Source organism: Panthera uncia (genome assembly GCF_023721935.1).
Source record: "Panthera uncia isolate 11264 chromosome C1 unlocalized genomic scaffold, Puncia_PCG_1.0 HiC_scaffold_3, whole genome shotgun sequence".
NCBI classification, from domain to species: Eukaryota; Metazoa; Chordata; class Mammalia; order Carnivora; family Felidae; genus Panthera; species Panthera uncia.
The window spans coordinates 33,860,831-33,886,702 of NW_026057584.1; the positions used below are offsets into that span (position 1 = coordinate 33,860,831).

General features: G+C 38.9%; 2 protein-coding genes across 4 annotated transcripts in view; both read left to right on the forward strand.

Annotated features, from left to right (window-relative positions):
* The window catches only part of ALS2 (alsin Rho guanine nucleotide exchange factor ALS2), a 71,276-nt gene extending 59,016 nt beyond the window's left edge, over window positions 1–12,260 (forward strand). For all 3 annotated transcript variants that reach the window (XM_049615172.1, XM_049615173.1, XM_049615174.1), the window contains 9 exons: window positions 2,699–2,816; window positions 3,565–3,722; window positions 5,487–5,609; window positions 6,116–6,292; window positions 7,657–7,702; window positions 7,906–7,967; window positions 8,521–8,670; window positions 8,884–8,980; window positions 10,928–12,260. In XM_049615172.1, coding sequence (XP_049471129.1) covers window positions 2,699–2,816; window positions 3,565–3,722; window positions 5,487–5,609; window positions 6,116–6,292; window positions 7,657–7,702; window positions 7,906–7,967; window positions 8,521–8,670; window positions 8,884–8,980; window positions 10,928–10,966 — 970 coding nt within the window. In that variant the 3' untranslated portion in view covers window positions 10,967–12,260. The remainder of the gene's footprint in view (window positions 1–2,698; window positions 2,817–3,564; window positions 3,723–5,486; window positions 5,610–6,115; window positions 6,293–7,656; window positions 7,703–7,905; window positions 7,968–8,520; window positions 8,671–8,883; window positions 8,981–10,927) is intronic.
* A 6,774-nt stretch (window positions 12,261–19,034) lies between these two features.
* Window positions 19,035–25,872, forward strand: part of MPP4 (MAGUK p55 scaffold protein 4) — a 38,311-nt gene continuing 31,473 nt past the window's right edge. Inside the window, exons 1-4 of the mRNA XM_049615250.1 lie at window positions 19,035–19,106; window positions 19,736–19,829; window positions 20,938–21,059; window positions 24,885–24,962. Coding sequence (XP_049471207.1) covers window positions 19,035–19,106; window positions 19,736–19,829; window positions 20,938–21,059; window positions 24,885–24,962 — 366 coding nt within the window. The remainder of the gene's footprint in view (window positions 19,107–19,735; window positions 19,830–20,937; window positions 21,060–24,884; window positions 24,963–25,872) is intronic.

Below are 25,872 nucleotides of genomic sequence, written 5' to 3' on the forward strand. Positions count from 1 at the left end.
TACCTAAATAGAACTGCAAAGGCTTTGAGAAGTGAACTGACATTGGCACCACTGCCCACAGAAGACTGAATCAAAAATATTAGCTGTTTCAGAGGTTCCCAAGATCACCTACATGTTCAGTGATTGACTAGAGGGACTCATAAGACTCATCATAAAGTCATGCAGGTAAGAGTTACTACAGCAACACAGTAAGGAGCTATGGCCAGATCATAAGAGAAGAAGACACAGGCAGAGTCTGGAGGAATCCATGTGCAAGCTACCCATGCTCTCACCCTTCTGTGAGGGGTCACGCAGAGCACACCATCCTTCCAGCAGTAAAATGCAGCCACCATTTACAGTCTTTCCGCCTAGGAACCATTAGAGACTCAGTGCCTAAGGTTTAATGGGGGGGCCTGGTCACATAGGCACTCTATGCTTAGCAACTACCAAAATTCCACAGTCCCAGAAGGAAAGCAGATAGTCACCATAAATCACATTGTTAGCATAGTCTATGGACAGCAAAATACTCTTATCAGGTAGGGAACAATTCATGTCCATATAGGGAAATTTAGGAAACAGATCCTTCTAAAGATAATAGTTTCAAGCCTTCCATGTGTACTCTGTTGTGCCTGTCAACGTTTTTCATAGGATAGAAACAAGACCCAAAGTGTCATAACATAATACTCAAAAATGTCCAGAATATAAACCAAAATTACTTGGCAATCAAAGAACCACCAACTTATTTTGGGAAAGATGATAGACACCAGTGACTCTGCAACGTAGATTTTAGTATTATGACAACTTAAAGCAGGTATTATAAAAATGCTCAGATGAGCAATCACAAACATCCTGGAAGCAAATACTAAAATTGAAAGTATTAGCAAAAAAATAGATATAAAGAAGAACCAAATCAAAATTTTGAATTAAGAAATATAATAACCAAAGTAAAATCACTAGGAGAACTTACTAGCAGAATAGAGGTGACAGCAGAAGAGTCACTGAACTTGAGAACAGATTAATAGAAACTATCCAAACTGAACAACAGAGAGAAAATACATGGAAAAAGAAAATAAACAGAGCTCTAAGGAGTCTAGTACTTGTGTCCTTGGAATCCCAGAAGGAGAGGAGAAAAATCATGAGGATGAAAAGATATTTGAAGAAATAATGGTTGAATCCATCCCAAATTTGGTGAAAGACAAATGTGCAGATTCACGAAGTTGAGCAACCTGTGTGCTGAAAAAAAGATATCTGTGAACAGACATGTCAGTCAAATTGAAAAACAAAATCTAGTTGCATGAAAGCAACTAGAGAAAAAAAGGGCATTACACAGGGGGGAAACCGCCATTTAAATGCTTGCATATTTGTCATCAGTATCTTCTGGAGACCAAAAACAAGTGGCACAATTTTGAAGTACTGAAAGAAAAATTATAGATGTACCTCTTCATTTCTCTTTTTTCTTTTTCTTATTTTCTCTCTGTTCTCCTTTTCTCCTAACTTTTTTCCCCCCTCCATCTGCTTTTGTACATATTTCCTTATTCTTTAACTTGGCCAGTAACTCCCACAAGCAATGCTTGGAATTTGGACCCAAAGAATTTACTAATCCCTTTGTATTGAAAGAAGTTTGGGTTCTTTCCCCTCCTATATTTGGTATAAGTGGGAACTGAATATAGTGTTTTATTCATGAAGTTTACGATTTTTGCCTTGTATTCTTTCTATTAGTAGAAGAAATGGAAACTCCTAGGATTGATGAAACCTGTGGACTTTCCCTTGTGTGTGATGCAGAGGGTCAGCCTTCACTGATAGAGCCTGTCAGTTTAAACATTGAGACTTTGGTCCTGTAGTTAACCTTGGTTAACTGTTGTTGGGTGTTTCCAGGGAATGAGAGTGAATGAACTTTTATATAATAAAACATGTTGCTATCACAGAGGTCTTATTTATCTAAAATAGTATAATAATGTACATCATTTCTGATCAGTTGTAATCTGATAATAGAATACCATTACCAAAAATGTCTGTTGGTTATTAAGTATGTGTTTTATCATAGCCTCTTCGCTCAAAGCTTCCCTTTACCCATTATGTACTTACCTCACCACCTGTTGTAGCATCCTCATGATCTCCTTACTTGAGCTCATTTTCCTTTTTCTGCTGCCATTTCATTTGTTTTCCTTTTTCCTCACCCCTTCCTCTCTTATTTTCCATTTTTCTCTTGTCATTAACAAGTCTGTTACCAGTTTTCTCTTCAAGCTAACATAGTATCACCTAACACCATGGTTGATTCTAAAGCAAAATCTTCATTAATTAATTGTAGTTGGTATGAAGTAACATTAAATGACACTGGAATGACTTAAAAAAAATCTAATAGCAGGTCAGTTACCTATTATGAGCTCTTTGGGCCAGGCACTGTACTGGGTACTCCATTTTGTCCTTACTTGGTGATAGTGTTTCATGTGCACATTACAGTTTGCTTTTGTTTGTTCATTTGTTCTTCCTTCCTTCCTCTCTCTCTTTTCTTTTTTCTTTTCTTTCTTTTTTCTTTCTTTTGTCTCTGTTCCTTCCTTCCTTCCTTCCTTTCCTTACTTAATTTCTACACCCAACATGGGGCTCAAACTTAGGACCCTGAGATCAAGAGTCATAATGCTCTTCTGACAGAGACAGCCAGGCGCCCCTCTTGCTTTCATGATATGAAATACATAATGGGCTTTCTGTTGTCTTTTTACAGTCCAGAGACATTAAGTCGTTCACAGACTCAAACACTAGAGAGTTTGGAATTCATTCCTCAGCATGTTGGTGCCTTCTCTGTGGAGAAATATGATGACATCAAGAAATATTTAATAAAGGTAGAGTCAAAATTACACCGGTCTTATGAATTAATGACACAACTACCACAGTATATCATTCAAATCTGCTCACAGGTTATTGGTGCCCTAATCCTATTTTTGCTTTCTAAGTATTTCTTTTTTAATTCTCTAACTACTAAAAGCACATTTTCACATGAAGATTGCTGTATCATGATGATAGAACTTTTTAAGTTTTGTAAAGTGCTTAAGAGGGTTCTTGAGAACAAGGGTCAAAGTTTAAAATTGATTTTTGTTGGTAACAAACTAGAGATTGTATAAATAAAGCATGCTGCCCTCACCCCATGGTTATGCTCTTTGCTTCCTTCTCAAGTCCTGTAAGATTAGCTACAATTTAAAGTATGACATGCATCAATATGGGGTTGCAGGAAGGAGTATTAAGAGAAATCAAGGGAACTGAAGAGTATTTTCAGGCATAATCAACTGCCGTTTAGTTTTCTTAAAGGTAACATCTGTTTTTGTGAAGTTTATAGTTTAATTATATTTATCAGTATATCCAAAGCTATTTTCCCAAGATGTTAAAGGCATTCTTTGATTAAGATTAGGAATTCCTACTCTATATGTAGACTCAACTCTTTTAGAAAAGTTAAAGTATTTGAATTTTTCTCGTCCAAAAGTTTAGTCCTTGCCAGTTTGAAAATTGTCTATCATTTATGAAATTGTTTTATTATTTATTGGTTGACTGTTTCTGTTGTTAGTCATTGACTTCATTGATCCCGTTCCTGTTCAGGCCTGTGACACTCCTCTGCACCCCCTGGGCAGGCTTGTGGAGACACTGGTTGCAGTTTATAGAATGACATATGTGGGTGTGGGAGCCAATCGCCGGTTATTGCAGGAGGCTGTGAAGGAGATTAAGTCCTACCTTAAGCGAATTTTCCAGCTGGTGAGGTAAGAGATCTTTCTCATTGAAGTCTGCAAACTGTGGAATAGTGGTTAATGCTAATGCTTGGATGTCTTCATCCTGAATCTAGAGATTACAACAACTTTGTGAAGAATCATTAAGTTTCCTCTTTATCACAGAAATTATTCATCAAGAAAATGGTTTTGTGCCACAGATCCTTAAATAGATTAAGTAATGAAAATGAAAACATGTTTCATGTTTTTACTTTATGTTTATACAATAAACACAGCAAAGGAAACCATCAACAAAATGAAAAGGTAACCTACTGAGTGGGAGAAGATATTGGCAAATGATATATCTGATAAGAGGTTAATTTCCAAAATATATAAAGAACTTACATATGCAACACTTTTATTAAAAAAAAAACACAATCTGATTAAAAATGGACAGAGGATCTGAACAGACAGTTTCCCAAAGAAGACATACAGACGACCAACAGACACTTGAAAGAATGCTTGACATCACTAATCACCAGGGAAATGTCTATATTCTCATAGGCTTCCATTCTAGTGGAACATATGGAAACATATGGTATGTCAGGTGTTGGTAAATGTGACAAAAGATGGAGCTGGAGGTAAGAGGCTGCTATTTTAAACAGAGGTTCCAGGAGGCCTAATAAGGTAACACCTGAGCAGAGACTTTGAAAAGGGAGAAAGGAAGCAAATAGAGCATCTTTGGAAAGAGTTTCACGTAGGAAATTTAGAATATGTGAAATTCAAGATCCTTTATCGGGTTTAAGCCAATAAGTAATTACTATATTGAGATAATTATATGAAAATTTATAAATTTGTCTCAGAAAACTTTCTTCTATTATTAGCTTCGAAACTGATAGATGCATTTGGAAATGTCTCAGATTAGAGGGGGCAGCGTAATCCACTAAAAAGACCAGTGGCTGGGAGTGTTTCAGCTCTGACATTAGTTAGATGGGTATGATGAAGATAAGTTTTTGACCTTTTTTAGTTTTCCCAAATATAAAATAAGGGGCAGAGGCAGGGGCAAGGTATAAGTCTACAAAAATAGAAGATTGGAAACTCCCTTTGAAGACTCAAGGTTTAGGTCTGAAAGTAAAGAGGACAATAAAGTTGTTTATAGTAGAGCTCATCATTTGCATATAAGAGTTCAGAGATAAAATCTAGGGCAAATTCAAAACCTAGGAAAAAAAGTCCTCTTAGCAGCTTGATCATGTGCAAAAATTTTTTAGCAACTTGAATTTTAAAACATTAAAAATTTTTATATTGATTTTCATTTTTTCTTAATGTTGAATATTTAAGTCATTTTCAGCTAATATTTGTTTATACCCTGAGAATAATAGTTTCTGCTTAAAGATTTAATATGAATTGACCTCAAATGAGATTTGTCAGTTAGAAAAACAGAATTTCTCACTTTTTAATAACTAGACAGAAATGGGGTGCGTGGGTGGCTCAGGTAAGCTGATCTCAGCTCAGGTCTTGATATCAGGGTCATGAGTTCAAGGCTTTCATTGGGCTCTGTGCTGGGCATAAAGCCTACTTCAGAACCAAAACCAAAAAACACAGCACATGAAGATTTTTTAGTGGTATTATTCATTAGCTACAGCCTTAATTTTATCCTATAAGAAGCATCAGTTAAGAATCTCAGGAAACTAAAATATTTACTTGATATAAATTTTGATTTCATAGGTCTTTAAATAGATGAAATAATAGAAATGCATTTTTACTCTTTTTAGACATTCTAGAGGTATAATTGTCTAATTGTGTTTTGTTATTCCTTAGATTCTTATTTCCTGAGCTTCCTGAAGAGGGCAGCACAATTCCTCTCTCTGCTCCTCTGCCAACCGAAAGGAAATCCTTTTGCACTGGGAAATCAGATTCCAGATCCGAATCTCCAGAGCCTGGGTAAATGGAGTTGGGTAGAGATAGTGAAGAAAGAGGGTGGGTGATCCTATCCAAAGAATCCCAAGGAAGAGTTTTCTCTAGATCTCAGTTTCCTTATTTTTAAAATAATGTGACTGGACTAGGTAATCTCTGAGGTCCCTTTCAGATCTTAAGTTGTATTAGTCAAACCCCAAAGAAGTGCACACATGAGTTACTGGGCTCTGAGCCTGCTGAGCAAAGTAACATCATGCTCATCTAGAATAACCACAGAGAATCATTTTCAAAATGGAAACCAACTAGGTTTTCAGTTAGATTTTGAGGTATGAAAAGAATTCACAGTTGGTCCAAGATATAACTCTGGGGCCATAGGTAAGTTCTTCATGTTAGCTCCAGATAAAAACGCAGAAAAATGTTAGAACTGTTTCTTTATTCAAAATGTCCCATCTTCCTTTCAGCTTGAAACTGAAACTCTTTGATTCTGTATTCAATTTTGATATGAATGCTTCTCCTTCTCCAATATTTTGTAGTTACGTGGTGACAAGTTCTGGGTTACTGCTTCCTGTACTACTACCTCGGCTCTACCCACCACTGTTTATGCTCTATGCCCTGGATAATGATCGTGAGGAAGACATTTACTGGGAATGTGTACTACGACTAAATAAACAGCCAGATATTGCTCTTCTGGGCTTCCTTGGGGTGCAGAGGTAAGTACAGTAGTTACGAGTAAAATCAAATGGTTTAATTTAAGATGCAAACAGTGAGGGGCACCTGGGTGGCTCAGTCAGTTAAGCGTCTGACTTCAGCTCAGGTCATGATCTTACGGTTTGTGGATTCAAGCCCCACGTCAATTTCTGTGCTGAGAGCTCAGAGCCTGGAGACTGCTTTGAATTCTGTGTCTCCCTCTCTGTCTGCCCCTCCCCTACTGATGCTCTGTCTCTGTCTCAAAAAGCATTAAAAAAATTTTTTTAAATGCAAACAGCATTATTAATTGAATCTATGATTTGCAGTTGATTCACTTACTTGCATATCTATTATTCAGCAAAATAGTGACATTTAATCTTTATTTTTGAGAATTTTTGGAGTGGGGTATAAATCTTGATTATTCTTCTGAATGTGTTTTATTTGTGTGTGTGTATGAAATGTTTGTGTGTGTGTGTATATATATATATATATACATATATATATATGTAAATTTTAGCTATCCCATCTGGTATTTTGCTGTTCTTTAAAACAAAATACATGTTTATAGTTTCAGAAAAAATTAATTGTATTTAGTCTTTGATGTTCTTCCTTCCCTTATTTTTCTTTCCTCACCATGTACAATTTGTAATTTAAGTTTTAGAAGTGCTTTGTTGTAGAGCATTGTTTCTTGTTATTCCGGGAGAACACATTATCCTTTTTTCTAGTACGGTGATAAAGCTGATCACCCCAGCACCATTAATTATATATTTGTGTTCTCAAAAAAAGTGAACAAGCCTTAATCAGAAAGTAAATTTTTTCAGTGGAATAATTTCACATTAAAAATGAGATAAAACTGAGTGAAGGAAAGATTTTGGCCAATACTTGGTAATATCTGTAATGTATAGGGTTATTGTAGTATTCATTGACAGATCTCTTAGGGACAAGATAGAAGCTCTTAAATTACTTGTGGAATGTTTATTAAAACTATCTCTGGGGACGCCTGGGTGGCTTAGTTGGTTAAACGTCCAACTCTTGATTTTGGCTCAGGTCATGATCTTGAAGTTCCATGGGATTGAGCCCTGTGTCGGGCTCTGTGCTGGCAGCACGGAGCCTGCTTGGGATTCTCTCTGTCTCTCTGTGTCTGTCGTCTGTCTGTCTCTCTCTCTCTCCCCCTCTCCCCGCCTCCTTCCCTCTCTCTCTGCCCCACCCGTGCTCACTTGCTCACTCTCTCAAATAAAGTAAACATTTTTTAAAAAACCAGAACACTTTATCTGTGGAATAGTTATTTTAAATGGGGACAGGGAAGGCAATGTAGCCTCAACTGTTTTTACGGGGATTAATCTGCTCTAAGTAATAACTTGTATTAACAGTGTGGATTCTATTGTAGGAAATTTTGGCCAATGACCTTGTCAATCCTTGGAGAGAGTAAAAAGGTATAGTAGATTTCAGTGTCCTCAGCAAATATGTTTCTCTTTGATGTGGGGTGTTTAAGATAGCAAAAAAATTCCATTTTACTTTGGTAGAATAGTACCCAAGCATGAGTTATTCACTGAAGAATCGTGCTGTGCCATTATTTTTTATTGTTACTGCAGAAGACAGCTTTCCTCTTTGATTTTCATAAATTCTCTTTTTGCAGGTTTTGCCAACCACAAAAGATGCTTGTTTTGCCTCAGCTGTAGAATGTCTACAGCAGATTAGGTAATCTCTCGTTTGCTGAAAATCACATAAATCAAAGTAGTAGTTAGTCTATTAAGATGTTAATGAGATCTTATCCTAACCTAAGCTCTAAGTGCTCCTTTCAGTCCTAGATGGTGTCACACTCAGGCTGGAGATCAGAAAAGGCTCTTTTGAGACATTTGGCTTACCTTTTACTCTACAAGTCCCTTGTATTTTCAAAAAAGGTGGAGAGCCTACCCAGAAATGTATCTACATAATCACATCTTTAGCCAAATGGAAATTAACCAAACTTAATTACTCAGAGAAGAGCATATATTAGAAAAATAAGATCCTGGGTAAAAGGAGATAATCTATGACTTAGTGAATTCTTCCATAAGAACCATAGATCGTTGGAGGCTTCTTTTCTCAAAAAACTGTGGGATTACAGTGGTCATCCCTTCCAGCAACTCATTATGCCTGAAGTGTCCAATTTAAGGCACCCCAGGAGGGTATATTGTCAAACAATATTTAATATTAAGCAGTTCATAGGATTTTTTTTTTTTTTTTTTTTTTTTTTTTTTTTAAATAACAACAGCACGACATTTACCCCATCAGACAAACTTAAGGTCATCCAGCAGACTTTTGAAGAGATCTCTCAGAGTGTCCTGGCATCACTTCAGGAAGACTTTTTATGGTCCATGGATGACTTGTTTCCTGTTTTCTTATATGTGGTGCTACGGGCCAGGTGACCAACCTTTTCTGACTTTATTACAGTGACTCATTTTAACAAGTGCTTTTTCTGAATTGATGACAGTAATATGCTCCCCTACTAGGAAAAAAAAAATTCTGTTTACCCATTTAAGTATGGTGAGCTGTTCTTTATTTTCCCTCACATAGATTCAGAAGGAAGATATACATATAAATAGGAGTAACTCAGTATCTTTATTTTATTGGGCAGGATTAGGAATTTAGGCTCCGAGGTACACCTCATTGAGGATCTCATGGACCCATATCTTCAGCATGGGGAACAGGGTATAATGTTCACCACCTTGAAGGTAAGTATAGGTGATATTTAATTTTTTTAATCTTAAAATCTGTCCTTAATTTGCCATATTATATATCTATCATTAATCATTGTCTTCTTTATACAGAGGTTTAATGCAATCATTAAATGCCTTTAGAGTACATATTGTTAATATTTTAAAATATAATACATTAAAAGTAGAATCAGTTCTTCTTCAAAATACTAAAGCACATTACCCAATCTTCCCTATAAATTGACCATTCAAATCATTACAAGTGCTTATAAAGGTAGACCATCTTTATAAATGTAACTCTAGAAAAGAAACAGAAAGGATTCTTAGTGTCCAAAAGTATTTGGCACTAGAGTTATTTAATGGAAATGAGGTAAAACACAGAAGGCAATATGTATGTAATGAATATGAATTGTATCTTCTTTTTTCTCCATGTATTTACTGTAACCAGTATGTTACAAATGAGATTCTCTAGTATGAGTAGTCTAGGGTTTGTTGGAAGTTATTTTAGTTCCCTACCTTGATTTTTCTTGGAATTTGGTAGAATAATTCTGTGTGTATATTGGAAGAACAACAAATTGAAAATGGCATAAACACTTCTGAAAAAAAGGATTAGACCCCCTCTGCCAGTTAGTAAACTTTCATAAAAATACAATAATTAAGATAGTATGTTCCTGTTACAAGAATGGACATTACCTCTAATAGAAGGGATAGCTGTTGTAAAGGCAGCGTTATAATAAAAATTTCACATGTAAAAATGGAAACATCAGTACAAAAATAGAAAAGAAAGGAATTATTTAATAAATGCTTAAAGTACTGGGATAGCTTATTACCTGTTTTGGAGGGAGGGTAGAATCAGGGCAGAATCACCTGCATTGCAAACTATAGATGCTTTTTGATTTTTAAGCAAAAGGAAGAGAGAAGGAAAGACAGGCAAATTAAAATGAGAAAAAGAAATTAGAACTTAATGTCAGGTTTCTGGCTTGGGTTAATTGTTTGAACTTTTCAACTGAAATACCATTAACATTTCTATTAAATTGAAAAGGGTGGTGGAGTTGGGGAAAATAGTGGCCACCAATGATTTACATTATTAATATTCATGTTCTATGAAGAGCATTTCTCATATATCACCAAGGAAGAAACAACTAGTACAGTTATATGTAGGAATATCCTCGACCTCACTGAAAATCAGAGTACTGTAGATTTAAACAAGGTGCCATTTTGTGCCTACTAAATTAGCAAAGATGTTTTAAAATTATACCCAGTGCTAGTAGGGGTATAGTGAAATCAGAATTATTCCCATATTGCTGACAATGGATTAAATAATAATCACCTTTGGAAAACTTTTGTTACTAACATTGATATCAGCCACATCAAAAATGTTCTCGGAGTTTGAGTAAACGCACTCCTGGGGATTTATTCTGAGGAATTAAAGAATGGACAACATTGTGTTTGGTTTGGCTGAGGTGTTCTTTGTAGTGTGAGTAACTCCCAACCTGGATACTTTCAGAATCACTGGGAATGCTTCTTAAAAAGTTGTTCCTGAAAATTCTGACTCACTGGGTCTGGAATGATACTTAATCTTAATTTGCAGTTTCTTAAACATACTAGATGATTCTGATTACAGTTGTTTGTGTACCTTATAATGATCAGCATATTCTAAATGTCTGATCAGTAGTGGCTTAGCCAATTAAGGTATTTCTACTCATTGAAGAATATTAAACAGCTTGTAAAAAGTTTGTTTTGAGAATTAGAAAATGTGCAAAATTTTATCTCCACTAATTACAGCTAGGCAAAATAGACATTGGATATGGGGACTAGAAAACAGGGAAAAAGAAAGCAACCAACTGATTTGGTTGGAGCTATCAGTATTAAACAAAGATTTCCTTTCTTTAGTCTCCTGTGCATTGCTATGTTTGTATAATTTCTTTCCAAGTAAATTTTAAATTGTTTTGAACTTTTTTTCAGGCGTGTTACTACCAGATCCAGCGTGAGAAGCTTAACTAGGATGCAGAACAGCCTGACAACTGGATTATCTGTAGGGTGTTTAGCACCATCTGGCGTCTTCCTGTAGTGGCAAAAAAGAATGGTGTTGAAATTAGGACGTTGTATTATTTTGGTTGTTATCTCTGAGCCTTACTAATGGTGATAGCTCTGAGTCCAGAAAAAAGACTGTATGGTTTCAAGGGAGGAATGAAAACGACATAGGATTCAATTAAACCAGTCCCTCGCCTATGTTAAGTTCCCAAAATATCACACATTTACTGTTTGGAAAAAGAGGATATCCCTTCCTACAGTAAAGACTATGCCAGCTACATGAAGTCGTAAGAGAAGTTCTCAGTATAGCTTCTTACATTAAAGAAGTTAATAAATATTTTTTTGAGTTTCGGGTTTGCCTGCAGTTACCCCAGGCCCTTTTGCAAGGAGCAGATGGTACTTGAAACTATTGTAGCCACACTATGCCTTCCAGAATTCCTTGCAGTCACGTGTGCATCATGCTTCTTTGCTGAAGGAGGGGGAAGAGGACCTTCTAAAACTGCAGTTTTAACTTTTTCTAAGCTTTTCCACTAGGTAGTGTTCATGATGGGAGAGGTTCTATGCAGTGACTACCGCACCCTGACCCCAAACATGGAACACATCTAAATAGGAGTCTTCTGCCTCCTGATTAGGAAGAACATAGGAAATTTGTTCTTGGATTCCTTACAGTGCTATAGAGTGAATACACTGGAATTCAAACACTGACTCGGAGCTGCTATGGAACCTCATTTGTCCATGTGCAAATGCTGTATTCCGAGGCCTGTGAATGAGAGCCTGAAGAGCTTTTGCATGTGGGCTGTGTTTTGGAGCAGGACTAAATTCTGGGAAATAGCATCCATCCTTGATCTAGCATTCTTCCCTCTACCTCGCACTGAACTCACAGAGGGGAAGAAAAAAGGAAACAAGCTTTGGCTTTTCCCATCTCAAAAGTATTGTAACACCTCAACATTTTAGTGTTTTGCTTTTTACCTTTTTTTTTTTTTTTAATGTCCTGTTGTAAATGGTTGGTTTACACTGTACTAGTAACACTAGTAGTTGTTTTGAATAACATAGGTGCTCTTCCTCATCTCATCTCCTACACACCATGGTGAGCATACAGAGTGTCCTCCAGATTTATGTTAACATCAGCAGATGTTAATCAGTTTTGAAAAAGGATCATGGTTTCTGCTCTACTTTATAATCAAGACGTGTTTATTAAAATACTGTTTTGGAATGTTGGCTGTAATGTAACAGCAATTTTCATAATAAAAGACATTCATCTCTATGAGGTTGTTTTATGATTGCAAAAGAAATAACACAGGGCATCCTAAAAAAATTTTTTTTTAAGTTTATTTATTTTGAGAGAGAGAGAGAGAGAGCGCCAGCAGGGGAGGGCCAGAAAGAGAGGGGGACACAGGATCCGAAACAGGCTCTGTGCTGACAGCAGAGAGCCCAATCTGGGGCTCGAACTCATGACGAGATCATGACTTGAGCTGAATGAAGTCAAATGCTTAAGCAGCTGAGCCACCCAGGCATCCCAGGGCAGCCTAAAAACTTAAACCCAGCCTTAGTTTTTGTTTGTTTTTTACCCAAGTTGTAATTCATGACTCTTTGTATTGGCTTCAGAGGTCCTTCTGGGGTTTTAGAGATCTCTCTCTTTAAAATGAACGTAAATTTATAATTATGGTAACCACCTTTGCTGACCACAAATTGACTTTCTGATCCTAATACCCCAAGGGCGGGGGTCTTAAATCTATTATTTCTTTGAATAAAAGGTATATTTTGATTCTCACTGGTTATTTTTTTTGTTTTTTTTCTCCTAAACAGATTCGGGTAAGGGAAGAGAAGATGTTTAAAATTCTGGTTGGAAATATTAGGCATTAGTTAGCCCACCTCCCAGTTGTAATGTCTTCTCAAGAAGCCTGTCCATGTCACCGCTGCTCTGTCTCAGAAGGTGGCTACCCATTATTGGAAAAGGACCAACACTTGATTATGTTAAGCACTTTGCATTTCCATTAGGGATTGTTTTGATTTTGGAATAAACACACAGATTCCACATTTGGCTCTTAAAGGCAAATCTACTGAAGGCCTTGACCCCTTAAGAGAGAGAGAGAGACAGGGATAGTTGTAGAAATGAATGAAGACTTGAGACCCACTGAGAAATTCTCAAAATTATGATAGACTGGCTCAATTCTAAGAAAAACATGTTTTAAATCATCCTTTTATTGGAGTTTTGAGTGACACTGGCCAGTTACTTCATACTATATACCTTTTAGATAGCATATTTAAAACCATAAATTTTCAATTCTAAATCTCCAGGCCACTATTTCTAAATAGAAATACTAGCACTTGTGCAGCAGTTTACAGATCTTTCACATGCGTGATGAATGCTCACAGCAGCCCTGTGAGGCAGGCATTAGCCCCGCTGATTTTGCAGACGAGGAGTGGCTGGGATTCACTCACTGCTAGAGCTGGGACTCTAGAACTTCCCTAACTTTAATTCCATGGCTCTTTCCTACTGCTGCTGCCAGAGATGGAATATCATAGCTTGGTGATGCATTAAAACATCATAAAGTAAAAAATGAGTTGAAAGTGAAAACTTTTAATAAAATTAGGTGTGTAGGATAAAATATGGTGTGCTCAAAACAGTCACAGATGTATCACGTTCTCCGCTTGTATTTTCATCAACAGTGGAAAGCAAAGGGAAGCTACCCATTTAATTTCAAATAAAGGAACTGAAAAGCCTCTGACAATGGCCATTTGGTCTTTATCCTCTGATGTCAGCAGTACCCTTTCTTTCGTTTTTTTTCTAGGATATCTGCTTCCCACCAATCCCTTGCTGCAATATAAAATTTTCAAATAAAGAAGTAACTCCAGTCTGAGATACAGAATGGATAACTACTAAGTTCAGGACAGTTGGTAGGGAAACTTCCAGAAGGAACTACTTTTTTATAGGCCTCATTATTATTGGCTAAACAGTCTTCCATCATTTTCTCACCATAACATGAGAAATCAGGTTAAAGATCAGCTTACTCTCGGGTATCTCCACAGTTGTTTGTTTTTTTTTTTCTTTCATTAAAAATGCTATTGTCTGGGGGCACCTGGGTGGCTCAGTAAAGTGTCAGCCCAGGTCTTGATCTCGGGTTGGTGAGTTCAGTCCCTGCATTGAAATCCATGCTGGGCATGAAGCCTACTTACAAAAATAAGATGCTGTTGTGGGGTGTCTGTTATCGTGCTATCGTCAACAAAAATAAACTTTTTTGGTGTTAACTGTGCTGGCATTTTGAGAGAAGGTATCAATGCGAAGGTTGAAAATGGTATGTTACACCTCTCAGTACAAGGAATGCTTAAAGATTTGTGACAGGGGAAGCTTAGGAGTAATTTAGTGGTTAGGCTGGGTTAGGCTTCTGTGGATTAAATCAAAGAGGATGTGCAGAGATTTTCTCTAGAACAGTGAGGTGACTTTGGCAGCTAATAGCCCACGAGTGTATTTTCTACCAAAGCGTTTCTCTGGATAGGAGCAACGTTGGATGTTTGCAGTCTTACAGGTGAGAGACTCTGCCAAATGATTCTGGGTTACCAGAAGAGATCTATAAATGTCTGTGCTTCTGTTAATTTTTAATAGCTAAGAAGAAAATTCTGGGTAATGTAATTCAAACAGTTTGGTTTCATTGTAACCCAAATCATATGGTGAATTCTGTGATTTTGAAAGAGCAGATTTTGCTTTGGGAAACCATGTCTTAAGTATGGAATAGTGAGTTGTCATGTAGACTGAGTAAAATTGAGCATTTGTCCTAGCCCTAGCCAACAGCATTTTGACCCTGGGGAAGCTGGGCCATTTTTGTATGGGCCATTACTTACTAAGTTTTCAAGTGCTTTCTCAGGCTTGGTCTACTAGGAAGCATTATTTTGAAAAATGAGCTTAATGGGGTAGAGGGAATGGCATTTAATAGTAATCACTACATTTTTTCAGGTTCATGGAAATACTGATTTTTAAAGTAATATTTAAGGCAAATTCCTTATGAGTCAATAACACTAATGCAGCTTCTCGGTTAATAAGAACTGGTGCTCCTTCCTCTGTTACTTATTTAGTCTAGAATTGCATATGGTTGGCTATTTACTTGCAGCCTCAATCAAGAATTCTCGTTCTCATGACAGCAGAAATAAGTAAGTTCTAACTACAAAGTTGGTCCAGAAGTCACGAAAAAGCAAGGGAGAAGCATTATGTAGTCTTTTGCCAGTTACTAGCATTTTTCAGGGCTAGTCCTGGAAACAAAAGAGGAAACCTTTTGATTTTACTACTTGTGAGCTCTACTGAATACCCCCTCTGAATGTCAGATTCCTCATCTGAAAAATGAAAGTTAACTTTGGATGATCTCCCAAGCTCTCGGCCCCCAATTTCAAAGTTTCGTAGGGAAAGAGGTTGAGGTCAATATAGCCAAGCTGAGGAAGAGAGGAAGGGGAGGCCTTTGGAGTCCGGCAGCTCCCACCTCAGGACTAACGTCCCAGCTGTTCTTGAACTGCTTGGGAAGGTATCAGCCTTGTACTTCCGTATTTTGGCCTCCTATTTTTCTGCTTTTCAACAACTGGAAATAACAGCCCAGGTGTTGTTACAGGTGCCGAGGCTTTCAGTGAACCAGAAAGCACGAGGTCCACTCTCCAGGCCCTCTGCAGACATGACCCACACAGGAGCTGCGCCCTGAACAGGTTAATGCGTAAGAGAATTGCAAAGCAGATTGTGAACTGAAGTGTCACAACAGTTTTTGTAGCCATAAAGAGAGAGGGAAAACCATTTTCTGAATTTTTTTCTACGAATTTTTGTCTTACCTTGGGCTAATACCAGGGACTGGGTGGTTTAAACAACAGAGATTTATTTTCCCACAGTTCTGGAGGCTGGAAATCTGAGATCAGGGTGCGATTATGGGCAGGTTCTGGTGAGACCCCTCTTCCTGGCTTGAAGAGAGCCTCCTTCTCGCTGTGTCCACACCTGGCAGAGAGACTGACTGGAGAGCAAGCTCCCTGGTGTCTCTTTGTACAAGGGCATTAGTGCCATCACGGGGGCTCGTCTAAACCTAATCATCTACCAAAGGTCCCATCTCCAAATACCATCACAGTGGAGTTAGGGCTTCAACAGCTGAATTTGGGGGAACACAATTCGTCCATAGCAAATTTGTCTTGGGAACCTAACAACGACCAGGCAAGCAACGTTTTTAGAATTCACCCAAGCTGTGGAGATGAAAATTACTGTTTATACCTCCATGGGTGAGGAGATTTTAGTCAACATGAGCTTTTTAGAATATATCAGTTATCTGTGCAACCCTGGAGTTAGATTTATTGGAAGCTTTCTTAATCAAACGACTACAGAAACCACAGTTTATTTGTAAATCTCCTTCACAGTAAGTTCATCTCAGGACTGCACTGTCTAGCACCCCCAGCTGCTGCATAGATAGGTCTAGTTTGGCACACTGTCTTTTGGGCATCAAATATGGAAGAAATGTGGTCCACCTTACATGAATAGCAGTTGGATTGTTAATCTGTGCTGCCTCTCTAAGGGTACGTAATTTGTGAGGCACCCTTCGGGTAGCGTTTTCAGCAGCTGCCTGAATATGATGGCTTGGTGCCAGACCCATCTGTTTGCTCTGATTTTTCTCTGGAAGATGCTCCATCTTTCTTTTCAGTTCCCTACCCTAAAAGTGCTCCCATCTTAGGAGGAAGGTGAGTCATACATGCACATGTTGAACTAAGTGATTCAATAGAGGCTCAAAAACTAGAATACAGGGAAAGGACAGGGTTTAACCTAACTCATTTGGGGCTGGGCAGAGTGGGTGGTGGTGGGCGTGGCGAAACATGTTGATCTCAGGTTTTCTTAGAATCTAGCAAACTAGAATACTTTAGTGTGACTGGGAAAGAATGTGCATGGGAAAGTTGTCTAAAATCTCATAACAGCTTTCCGTGTTGCTCTTCTCACTGTCTTGGAATTTAGAGACAACCTAATAATGATCTTTTTCTAGATGGCCTCCCTGGTTCAACCCCACAATGTCTAAACTCTTGACAGAAGTTCTCAACCACATCAGATGCAATATCCCAGTCTCTAACAACTAATTTGAAATCCTCCTTTAAAAGAATCCTGATTTACCCTTTATTCTCCTACTTTAATAATACCCACATGCCCTTGGTCCTTACAATTTTGGTGCACTCCACGCCAACATCATTTTAATTTTTTAATTTATTTTTTTAGTGAGCTCCAGCTGGGGAGAGGAGCAGAGGGAGAGAGAAAGTTTTGTTTTTGTTTTTGTTTTTAATTTATTTGTTTTGAAAGAGAGAGAGAGTGAGAGCACATGCATGAGAGGAGGAGGGGCAGAGGGAGAGAGAATCCCCAGGAAGCTATGCACTGTCAGTGCAGAGCCCAACACGGGACTCCTACTCACCAGCCATGAGATCGCAACCTGAGCCAAAATCAAGAGTCTGACGCTTAACTGCTTAACAGACTGAGCCACCCAGGCACCCTCCCCAACCCCCTGCATCAGGCCAACTTCAAACTGCCAGCACCTGTACCCACTATCTGAAAGTATGCATGTAGCAGGCTGGAAGAAATAGAAGTAATGTTCTCTAGGAAAAGCTCTCAACCAATCACTGGCAGCATTGGTGTATAAATATCCCCACTGTCTTGTCCCATATTTTCCCAAGGATTTACTTGCTTGGTACACCTTTCACTGACTTTGTCTCCTTGCTTTGCCTTTTTTTTTTTTTTTTTTAATGTCATCGTTCACATTTTATTTTTTTTAATTAATTAATTTTTTAAATTTACATCCGAGTCAGCATATAGTGCAATAATGATTTCAGGAGTAGATTCTAGTGATTCATCCCCCTATGTATAATACCCAGTGCTCATCCCAACAAGTGTCTTCCTTCATGCCCCGTACCCATTTAGCCCATCCCCCCACCCAAAACCCCTCCAGCAACCTCCAGTTTGTTCTTTGTATTTAAGAGTCTCTTATGTTTTGTACCCCTTGTTTTTATGTTGTTTTGCTTCCCTTCCCTTATGTTCATCTGTTTTGTATCTTAAATTCCTCATATGAGTGAAGTCATATATTTGTCTTTCTCTAATCTCCCTTAGCATAATACCCTCTAGTTCCATCCACATAGTTGGCAAATGGCAAAGTTTCATTCTTTCTGATTGCTGAGTAGTACTCCATTGTACCACAATGCCACATCTGTATATGCCACATCTTCTTTATCCATTCATCTGTCAATGGACATTTGGGCTCTTTCCATACTTTGGCTATTGTCGACAGCGCTCCCCTTGCCTTGTCTTAATATCCCACTCTACTACTGGTGTTTCCTGGGATCACTTTCCAAACAAATCATCCCACTAGAATCTTTGTCTGTGTCTGATTCTGGGGAAACCCAAAATAAGACACTTACACACAACCTCAAAAAAAGAAAATCCATCTATATCATGTCCTAAGAATAATAAAAAGGAGACGTTAAATAAATGTAGTCAATAAGATATTGTATATTTCAATATACAAATCTGGAATATCACTACACCATATATATCACTATATATAATGAAATAACACGTTTGCACCTATAAAAAAATCCACGAGGATGCAGCAGCTTTGAATGCATACACAGATAAAGGCAGATAGTGTGGTGTGACACTGTGATACCCGAAATGGTATGAGCAGCCTTAGCACTATTGACATGATTTTCTGAAATAGTGAGCAACTTGATAAAGTCCAAGCAAAGCAAAGTAAATTCATTTCTCAATTACAGTAATACCATTTCAGAAAATTCAATGTATATTATGCAAAAATACTTTGTGTTTATAGGTAAAGAAAAGTTGGGTTCTAGGCTCTGATAGTTATACAATTTTTTTTGTTGTTGTTGTTGTCATTGTTGTTGTTGTTTTGAGCAACATCAAAGTCCAGTGAGGTGTTTGAAAATTATACCAGGTGATTTTTCATCATATAAGGCAACTTCTCTGAAGTTGTGAGCATGACCCCTTTGCCCTTATTTTCTTAATCCCCATTTTGCTGGCTGAAATGTAGAAGTGATGTTTGGAGCTCCAGCCACCATTTTGGAACAGGAAAATGAGAACCATACCACACCCCAGGGTGGCAGAGCAGTGAGCTAGAAGGAGACCATTCTCTGAGCACTTCATGGAGCAAGGCTGCCCTACCAGTCCTGAATTTTCTCTGCCTCTACATTTTTACATAAGCAAGATATAAATTTCTACCCTGTTTTGCCACTATTGTGTTTGTTTCTTGAAAATAAACCTTCTGAAAGCAATGTAGAAAACAACCTTTAAGAGTATGCCTCAGGAGTAGCCATGACTCTTGCCATTATGATCAGTACCATGAAGAACTACAGGTGCAGTGAGAGAGAACAGGGCACCTGAGTGGAGTCAAGCCAGGGAAGCCTCTTCTGGCTCTGAAGGATGGTAAAATTAACTTGGCAAAGAGAAGGGAACAAAACAAATATTTGTTTGTCACTTGCTAAGAAAAGAGAAGAGTGGGAAGACTGTTTTATGAAATTGTAGTGTTCTCTCATAGGGGTTAATTTAGGGAGTAAGCTCCACAGGGCAAGTGTTTTCTTTGATACGGATCCCAGAGTATAGCACAGTGCTTGACTTGCTCAATATAAATGCTATTGAAAATATATTCCAGTGCATGAGAGCTGCATGGCCAGCATGACTGAGTGAGCTGTGTGCTGTGAGCTATTGGTCTGCTCCCAGTTCCGAATTCCTTCTGAAAGCTTGTGCAGGGAGGAGGGATACAGACAGACAAAGGCACAGATCCACCAGACAAGAAGGACATGAAGCCCTCTACGGCCACCAATCCAGAGAATGGTATGTGGTATCAGGACTCCTTTCTAGACTGGAAAAGCCTTATAATATCATTCTAAATATGAGATCAAATTTAGGGGAAGGGATTCTGATAGATTTTGTGTGATTCTTTTTTATTTTATTTTTTAATGTTTATTTATTTTTGAGAGAGGGAGAGTGCGAGCAGGGGAGGGGCAGAGGAGAGGGAGAGAGAATCCCAAGCAGACTCCTTGTTGTCAGCATGGAGCCCAACTTGGGGCTCCATCTCATGAACTGTGAGATCATGACCCAAGCCAAAATCAAGAGTTGGAACCTGAACCGACTGAGCTACCCGGGTGCCCCAGATTTATTGTGATCCTTATAAGGACATTGTTGTACACTTTAGAGTGTCCTACTACATCTACTAGTGATGAGTGTAAGCAATTTTCAAGTCAGGATGGAAAGAAATTGGCATAGTGAGTTTAGAACCTCTTTTTTTCTCTAATCTCCCAGTGTTTTATTTAAACTTAGAACTTCACAACTTGTTCACATTCAAGATATCACTACAATAAATAGTTTCTATTTGTAAAAAAATCAAGCATTCACTAAAATCTGTTCAGTTTCTTTAATCAGTGGAATCCTGAGATTTGTATTAAAAACCTATGGACCAAGTTTTTCAATCACATTTTCAATAAGAACTCTCAAAAAGGGTGAAGACAAAGACTATGTATGAATTTGAGAAAGAAGATCCAGAGAACAACTAGATAATTTTGGAAAAAACCAAAGGCTGATAAAAGTAGGGAAGGGAAAGCAATTTTGCTCTCATAAAACCCTACATCTGTATATACTATGATCTATTATTTCATCTAATGTTCCCAACAACCCTATGGGAAAGTTAGCAACACCCAATGGGAAAGCTAGCATATTCTCATTTTGCCCCAAGGACTGGTTTTCAGATAGTTGTGTGACTTTCTGAAGCTCACACAGTGATAGAACAGGGCTTGAAACCTGAGTCTTTGGCTTTAAATCCAGCATCATCTCCTTCCTCCATAGTCACTAGGACATCCCGGCTGTCTGAGTTGTCTTTCATACTTACACCTGCCTTTCTTCACCCCACACCGACCACCCCATCTCCACCCTCGCCCTTTTCCAGGTCTCTCCCAGATCCTGAGGCTTGTGCTACAAGAGCTGAATCTGTTCTATAGCCGAGATGTGAATGGAGTGTGTCTCTTGTACGATCTTCTCCATTCGCCGTGGCTGCAGGCTCTGCTGAAGGTGAGCACCTCATTACCCGGAAGCCTTTGCTTACTGTGGGAGCTGGGAACTGCTTACCCAGCTGTGCCACTGGTCAGTTGTCAGGAAATTCCAACTTGGTAAATGTTCTTAGAAGGCCAATTCTTATGTGTGTTCTGAGAATTTCCAACATGGGGGTGGGCGTCCCCACACCAACAACAATTCTCGGGATACTACTGGATGTCCTACTATTCACCTCAATTCTGACACTATCTACCTGGAGATAGCATCGGATAGCATCGGATCATATCGGAGATAACATAGGTGAAGGGTTCAGTCTCACAAGACTGCTGTACCCTCCCCCCATTTCAGACATCAGTCACAAGCCAAGATGGGTACCTGTACTTCTGACCAACTGTCTATAAATCAGAGGTTTCATAACTTCCTCCTTGGGTTCCATTAATTTGCTACGTTTCCCTTGCTAGATTACCAGTTTATTATAAAAGGATATAACTCAGAAACAGCCAGATGGAAGAAATAAATAGACCAAGACTTGTGGGAAGGGATGAAGAGCTTCCATGCCCTCTTCACTCTTCCCTAGATTTCCACATGTTCACAAACCAAAAGTTCTACCAAACCCAGTCCTTTTGGGCTTTTCTGGAGGCTTCATTACATAGCCACGACTGATTAGATCATTAGTCACTGGGTGTAGATTCAACCTCCAGCTGCTCTCCCTTCCCCCAGATTTAGAGGTGGAGGAAGGGGGTGGGGGTGAGGTGGGACTGAAAATTCCAACTGTCTAATTACATGGTTAGTTCTGGCAACCTGCCCTTAACCTTAGGTACATTCCAGAAGTCACTTCATTAACATAAAAAAAGAGCACTTTCCTTGCTTAGGAAATTCCAAGAGTTTTAGAAGCTCTAAGCCAGAATCAGGGCCAGACTAAATAATGTAATTCTTATTATAAATCCCAATATCACAGCAATTCTCAGAGAAGAGCTACACAAACCTATTAGCTTACAAAGGAATTTAATTTAGGTGGGGAAGTATACAGCAGCTCCTCTTTTCTCTCCTAGTTCCTTTTCGTCCAGAGGACCATGGGATCACAAAGCCACCACCACAAATGGCCATCAGCACCTTTATCATCTGTCTACAACCCTTTGTCCTTGAGGCTAAAACTCAGTACAAATAAAAATGCTTTAAAAAAATTATTCCTGTTTCTTAAAATCAGGAAATGAGATATATGCAGTTCTGTTTAGACATTTAAATTTTTTCTTTCTTTCTTTCTTTCTTTCTTTCTTTCTTTCTTTCTTTCTTTCTCTTTCTTTCTTTTTTTGAGAGAGAGGGAGAGAGAGCGTGCATGCGCTGGAGCGCAAAAGAGCTTGTACACGCGCACTAGTGGGGGAGGGGCAGAGGGAGAGGGAGAGAGCATCTTAAGCAGGCTTCCTTGGGCTGAGCCTGACTAAGGGCTCCATCTCACAACTGTGAGATCCTGACCTGAGCTGAAATCAAGAGTTGGACACTCAACTGACTAAGCCACTCAGGCACCCCAATCTTAAATTTTTCTTACCTTGAAAATTTCTTCTTCTTCTTTTAAATTTGGCTATAATTTCTTGCACTGTACAATAACATCTACTATCTAATTATAATTTTGTTCAAATGTTATTTTTAAGAAAGATTATCTTTTGGGGCGCCTGGGTGGCGCAGTCGGTTGAGCGTCCGACTTCAGCCAGGTCACGATCTCGCGGTCCGTGAGTTCGAGCCCCGCGTCAGGCTCTGGGCTGATGGCTCGGAGTCTGGAGCCTGTTTCCGATTCTGTGTCTCCCTCTCTCTCTGCCCCTCCCCCGTTCATGCTCTGTCTCTCTCTGTCCCAAAAATAAATAAAAAACGTTGAAAAATAAAAAATTAAAAAAAGAAAGATTATCTTTTAAAGTTAATTTTTGGATGTGGGTGTGTCCTTCAGCTAAGTGTGAAATGTGGTCAATCTTCTGATGCTTGTTAATATATTATTTAAAATAAGAGAAAATGGTGGGGTGCTTGGGTGGCTCAGTCAGTTAAGCATCCCACTCTTGATTTTGGCTCAGGTCATGATCTCACAAACTGTGAGATCGAGCCCAGTGTAGGGCTCTGCACTAATAGTGGGGAGCCTGCTTGGGATTCTCTCTTTCCCTCTCTCACTGCCTCTCCTCAGCTCTTGCTCTCTCAAAATAAATAAATTAAAAATGAATACAATAAAATAAGAGAAAGTGGCAACATCTTTAGCATGAACAAAGAGGTACACTCACAGAACTTGTTTTAAAAGTCTTGATTTCTTCATCTATTCATCTATTGTTGGACACTCAGGTTGTTTCCATGTCATGACTATTGTGACTAGTGCCTCAGTGAGCTCGGGGGTGCAGAGACCTCTTTGAGATCGTGATTTCTTTTCCTTTGAATATATACCCAGAAGTGAAACATACAATGGGATGTTATTCAGCCATAAAAAAGAAAGAAATCCTCCCTTTCGTGACAACATGGATGGACCTGGAGGGCATTATGCTAAGTGAAATAAGTCAGACACAGAAAGATAAACATCATATGTTCTCACTTCTATGTGAATCTAAAAAAGCAGAGCTCATAGATGGATGGTTGCCAGGGGCAGGGGCTGCATAAAATGGGGAGATGTTGGTCAAAGGGTACAGACGTGGTTATGAGATGAGTAACTTCTAGGGGTGTAATGTACAGCATAGTGATTATAGCTCATAATACTGTATTATATACTTGAAAGTTGCTAAGAGAGTGGATCTTAAATGTTCTTAACACACCCACACACACCCACACATGCAATCATAATTATGTGAGGTAAAGCAGATGTTGACTAACCTTACCGTGGTAATCGTTCTGTAGCACATACATATATCAACTCAAAATACTGTGCACCTGAAACTTACACCATGTTACCCGTCAGTCAGTTTTCTCATGAAAACTTGGGAGGAAAAGCCCAACCTGATTCCTATCAGGCATGTTTTCCTCTTGGGATTAAGCTCAAGCAGGAGTTTTCCTGTCACTAAAGGGATTCCCTTGCTCACCTGTGCAGATGGTGTGTTCCCCATGTGCCATGCCTCAGTTCATCAGCCTTGTGTCTTCCGGTAAACCTGAGCACTTGGCACAGGGGCGGCATGAAGAAGCACTGTCATCCCTGATCTAGATGGTAGAAGGCTGGGCCTAACTGGCCTCTTGGGCCTCATCCCTCCACCAGTAAGAGAAACCAGATTCCTAAAATAAGAAAGGCCTCACTGCAGAGCTGAGCATGCCTGGGCATACTCAGCCAACTGTAGATCCTGCTGTGGAAAAAATTCCTGGGGTCAGCAGAGGCGAAGTTGAAATTTTTATAAATGAACATTTACTGGAGAATTAAGAGAGGAAGAGGAAACGAATGGAAGATGAGAACAGAGAGCAATAAGCACATATAGTGTGCCCGGCCTCTTGTTCACACACTCTGCTGAACCCCAAGCCACATGGCCGGTGGCCTGGCACAGAGGTTCTTACAGGTCTCTGGCCCCAAATCCCTATTGGTCCCAACCCTGGAAAACCCACTTGTCAATATAACAAGAGTAAAAGTTTGAATTTCCTTTTACCAGTGATGGTGGCTGGGGAAGACCAATTTCTAGTGGCGGCCAGTAATTAAGCCTTTGAAGCATTGAAACCACCAAACTTGAGCCCATATCTGTTAGACAGTGAGAGACACCTTATTAAAGGCCAGTCACACAAGCCACTCAACTGCTTGCACCGTGGACCAGCCTGTCTCTCCCCTTGCAGACCTTTCAACCTGAAACATTAATAGTCACGTTATCAATATGTCATTCTCCCACCGTTGCCCTTCTGCAGGTTTATGATTGTCTCCAGGAATTTAAAGAAAAGAAACTTGTTCCTGCCACAACTCATGCACAGACGTTATCCTATGAGGTAAGGTGGTTTTTTAATCCACAGAAGAATAGGGCTTTAAACGTGAAGGCATTTTACTTGCACTGTTAATTTAAATGAATTAAGGACCTAATGGGAGAGTTTGACTGATGATTTTGTATTGCGTAAGTGTTTCTAATTGAGCTTTAATAGAAGGCAGAAAATTAGCCAGCACTTCAAATTTAAACAAACAAACAAATGGCATTTTAAGCATATGTCCATTTCTCTCTTTTTCTCCTAAATCTTAGGCTCAGTTTATCCCATGTAATCCTTGGGTAATGTTGTTATAGAAGTGTTTCCCAAATTTATATCTCTAGCGGGGTTCTTTGCCTGAACTCTTATACCCACTGACTTCTCCCCATTGTACTTAAATGCATGTTTAATGGACCCTTCAAACTTAACATGGCCCATGAGCTCCTGATGGTCCCCACACCCAAAGCTACTTCTCTCCTAACCTTTTCCATCTTAGTAATGACACCTTTGTTTTTGTAGTACTTAGGCCAAACTCCTTGGGGTTATCTGTGACTTTCTCTTTCTTTCATACCTCATACCCAATCTGACAACAGATTCTTCAGGGCCAGTTTCAAAATATATCCAGAATCTCATCACCTCCACTAGGCCACATAATAGAAACCTTCATCATCTCGTATACAGATAACTGCAATATAGCCTCCCCCCTTGTCTCCTGCTCTTGCCCCCCCCCCATCCCCATAGTCTATTCCAGCATAGTAGTTGAAGAATTCCTCTTGAAAGGGGTGTCAAATCATGTCACTTCTCTGCTTAAAACCTTCCAATGACTCCCTATCTCAGTGTACACATCACAGTTCTTAGATAGTCAAACATAATATAGTTCCCATTCCCTCTTTGACTTAACACTCACTGCTCTTCCCCTTGCTCACTATGCTCCTGCCAG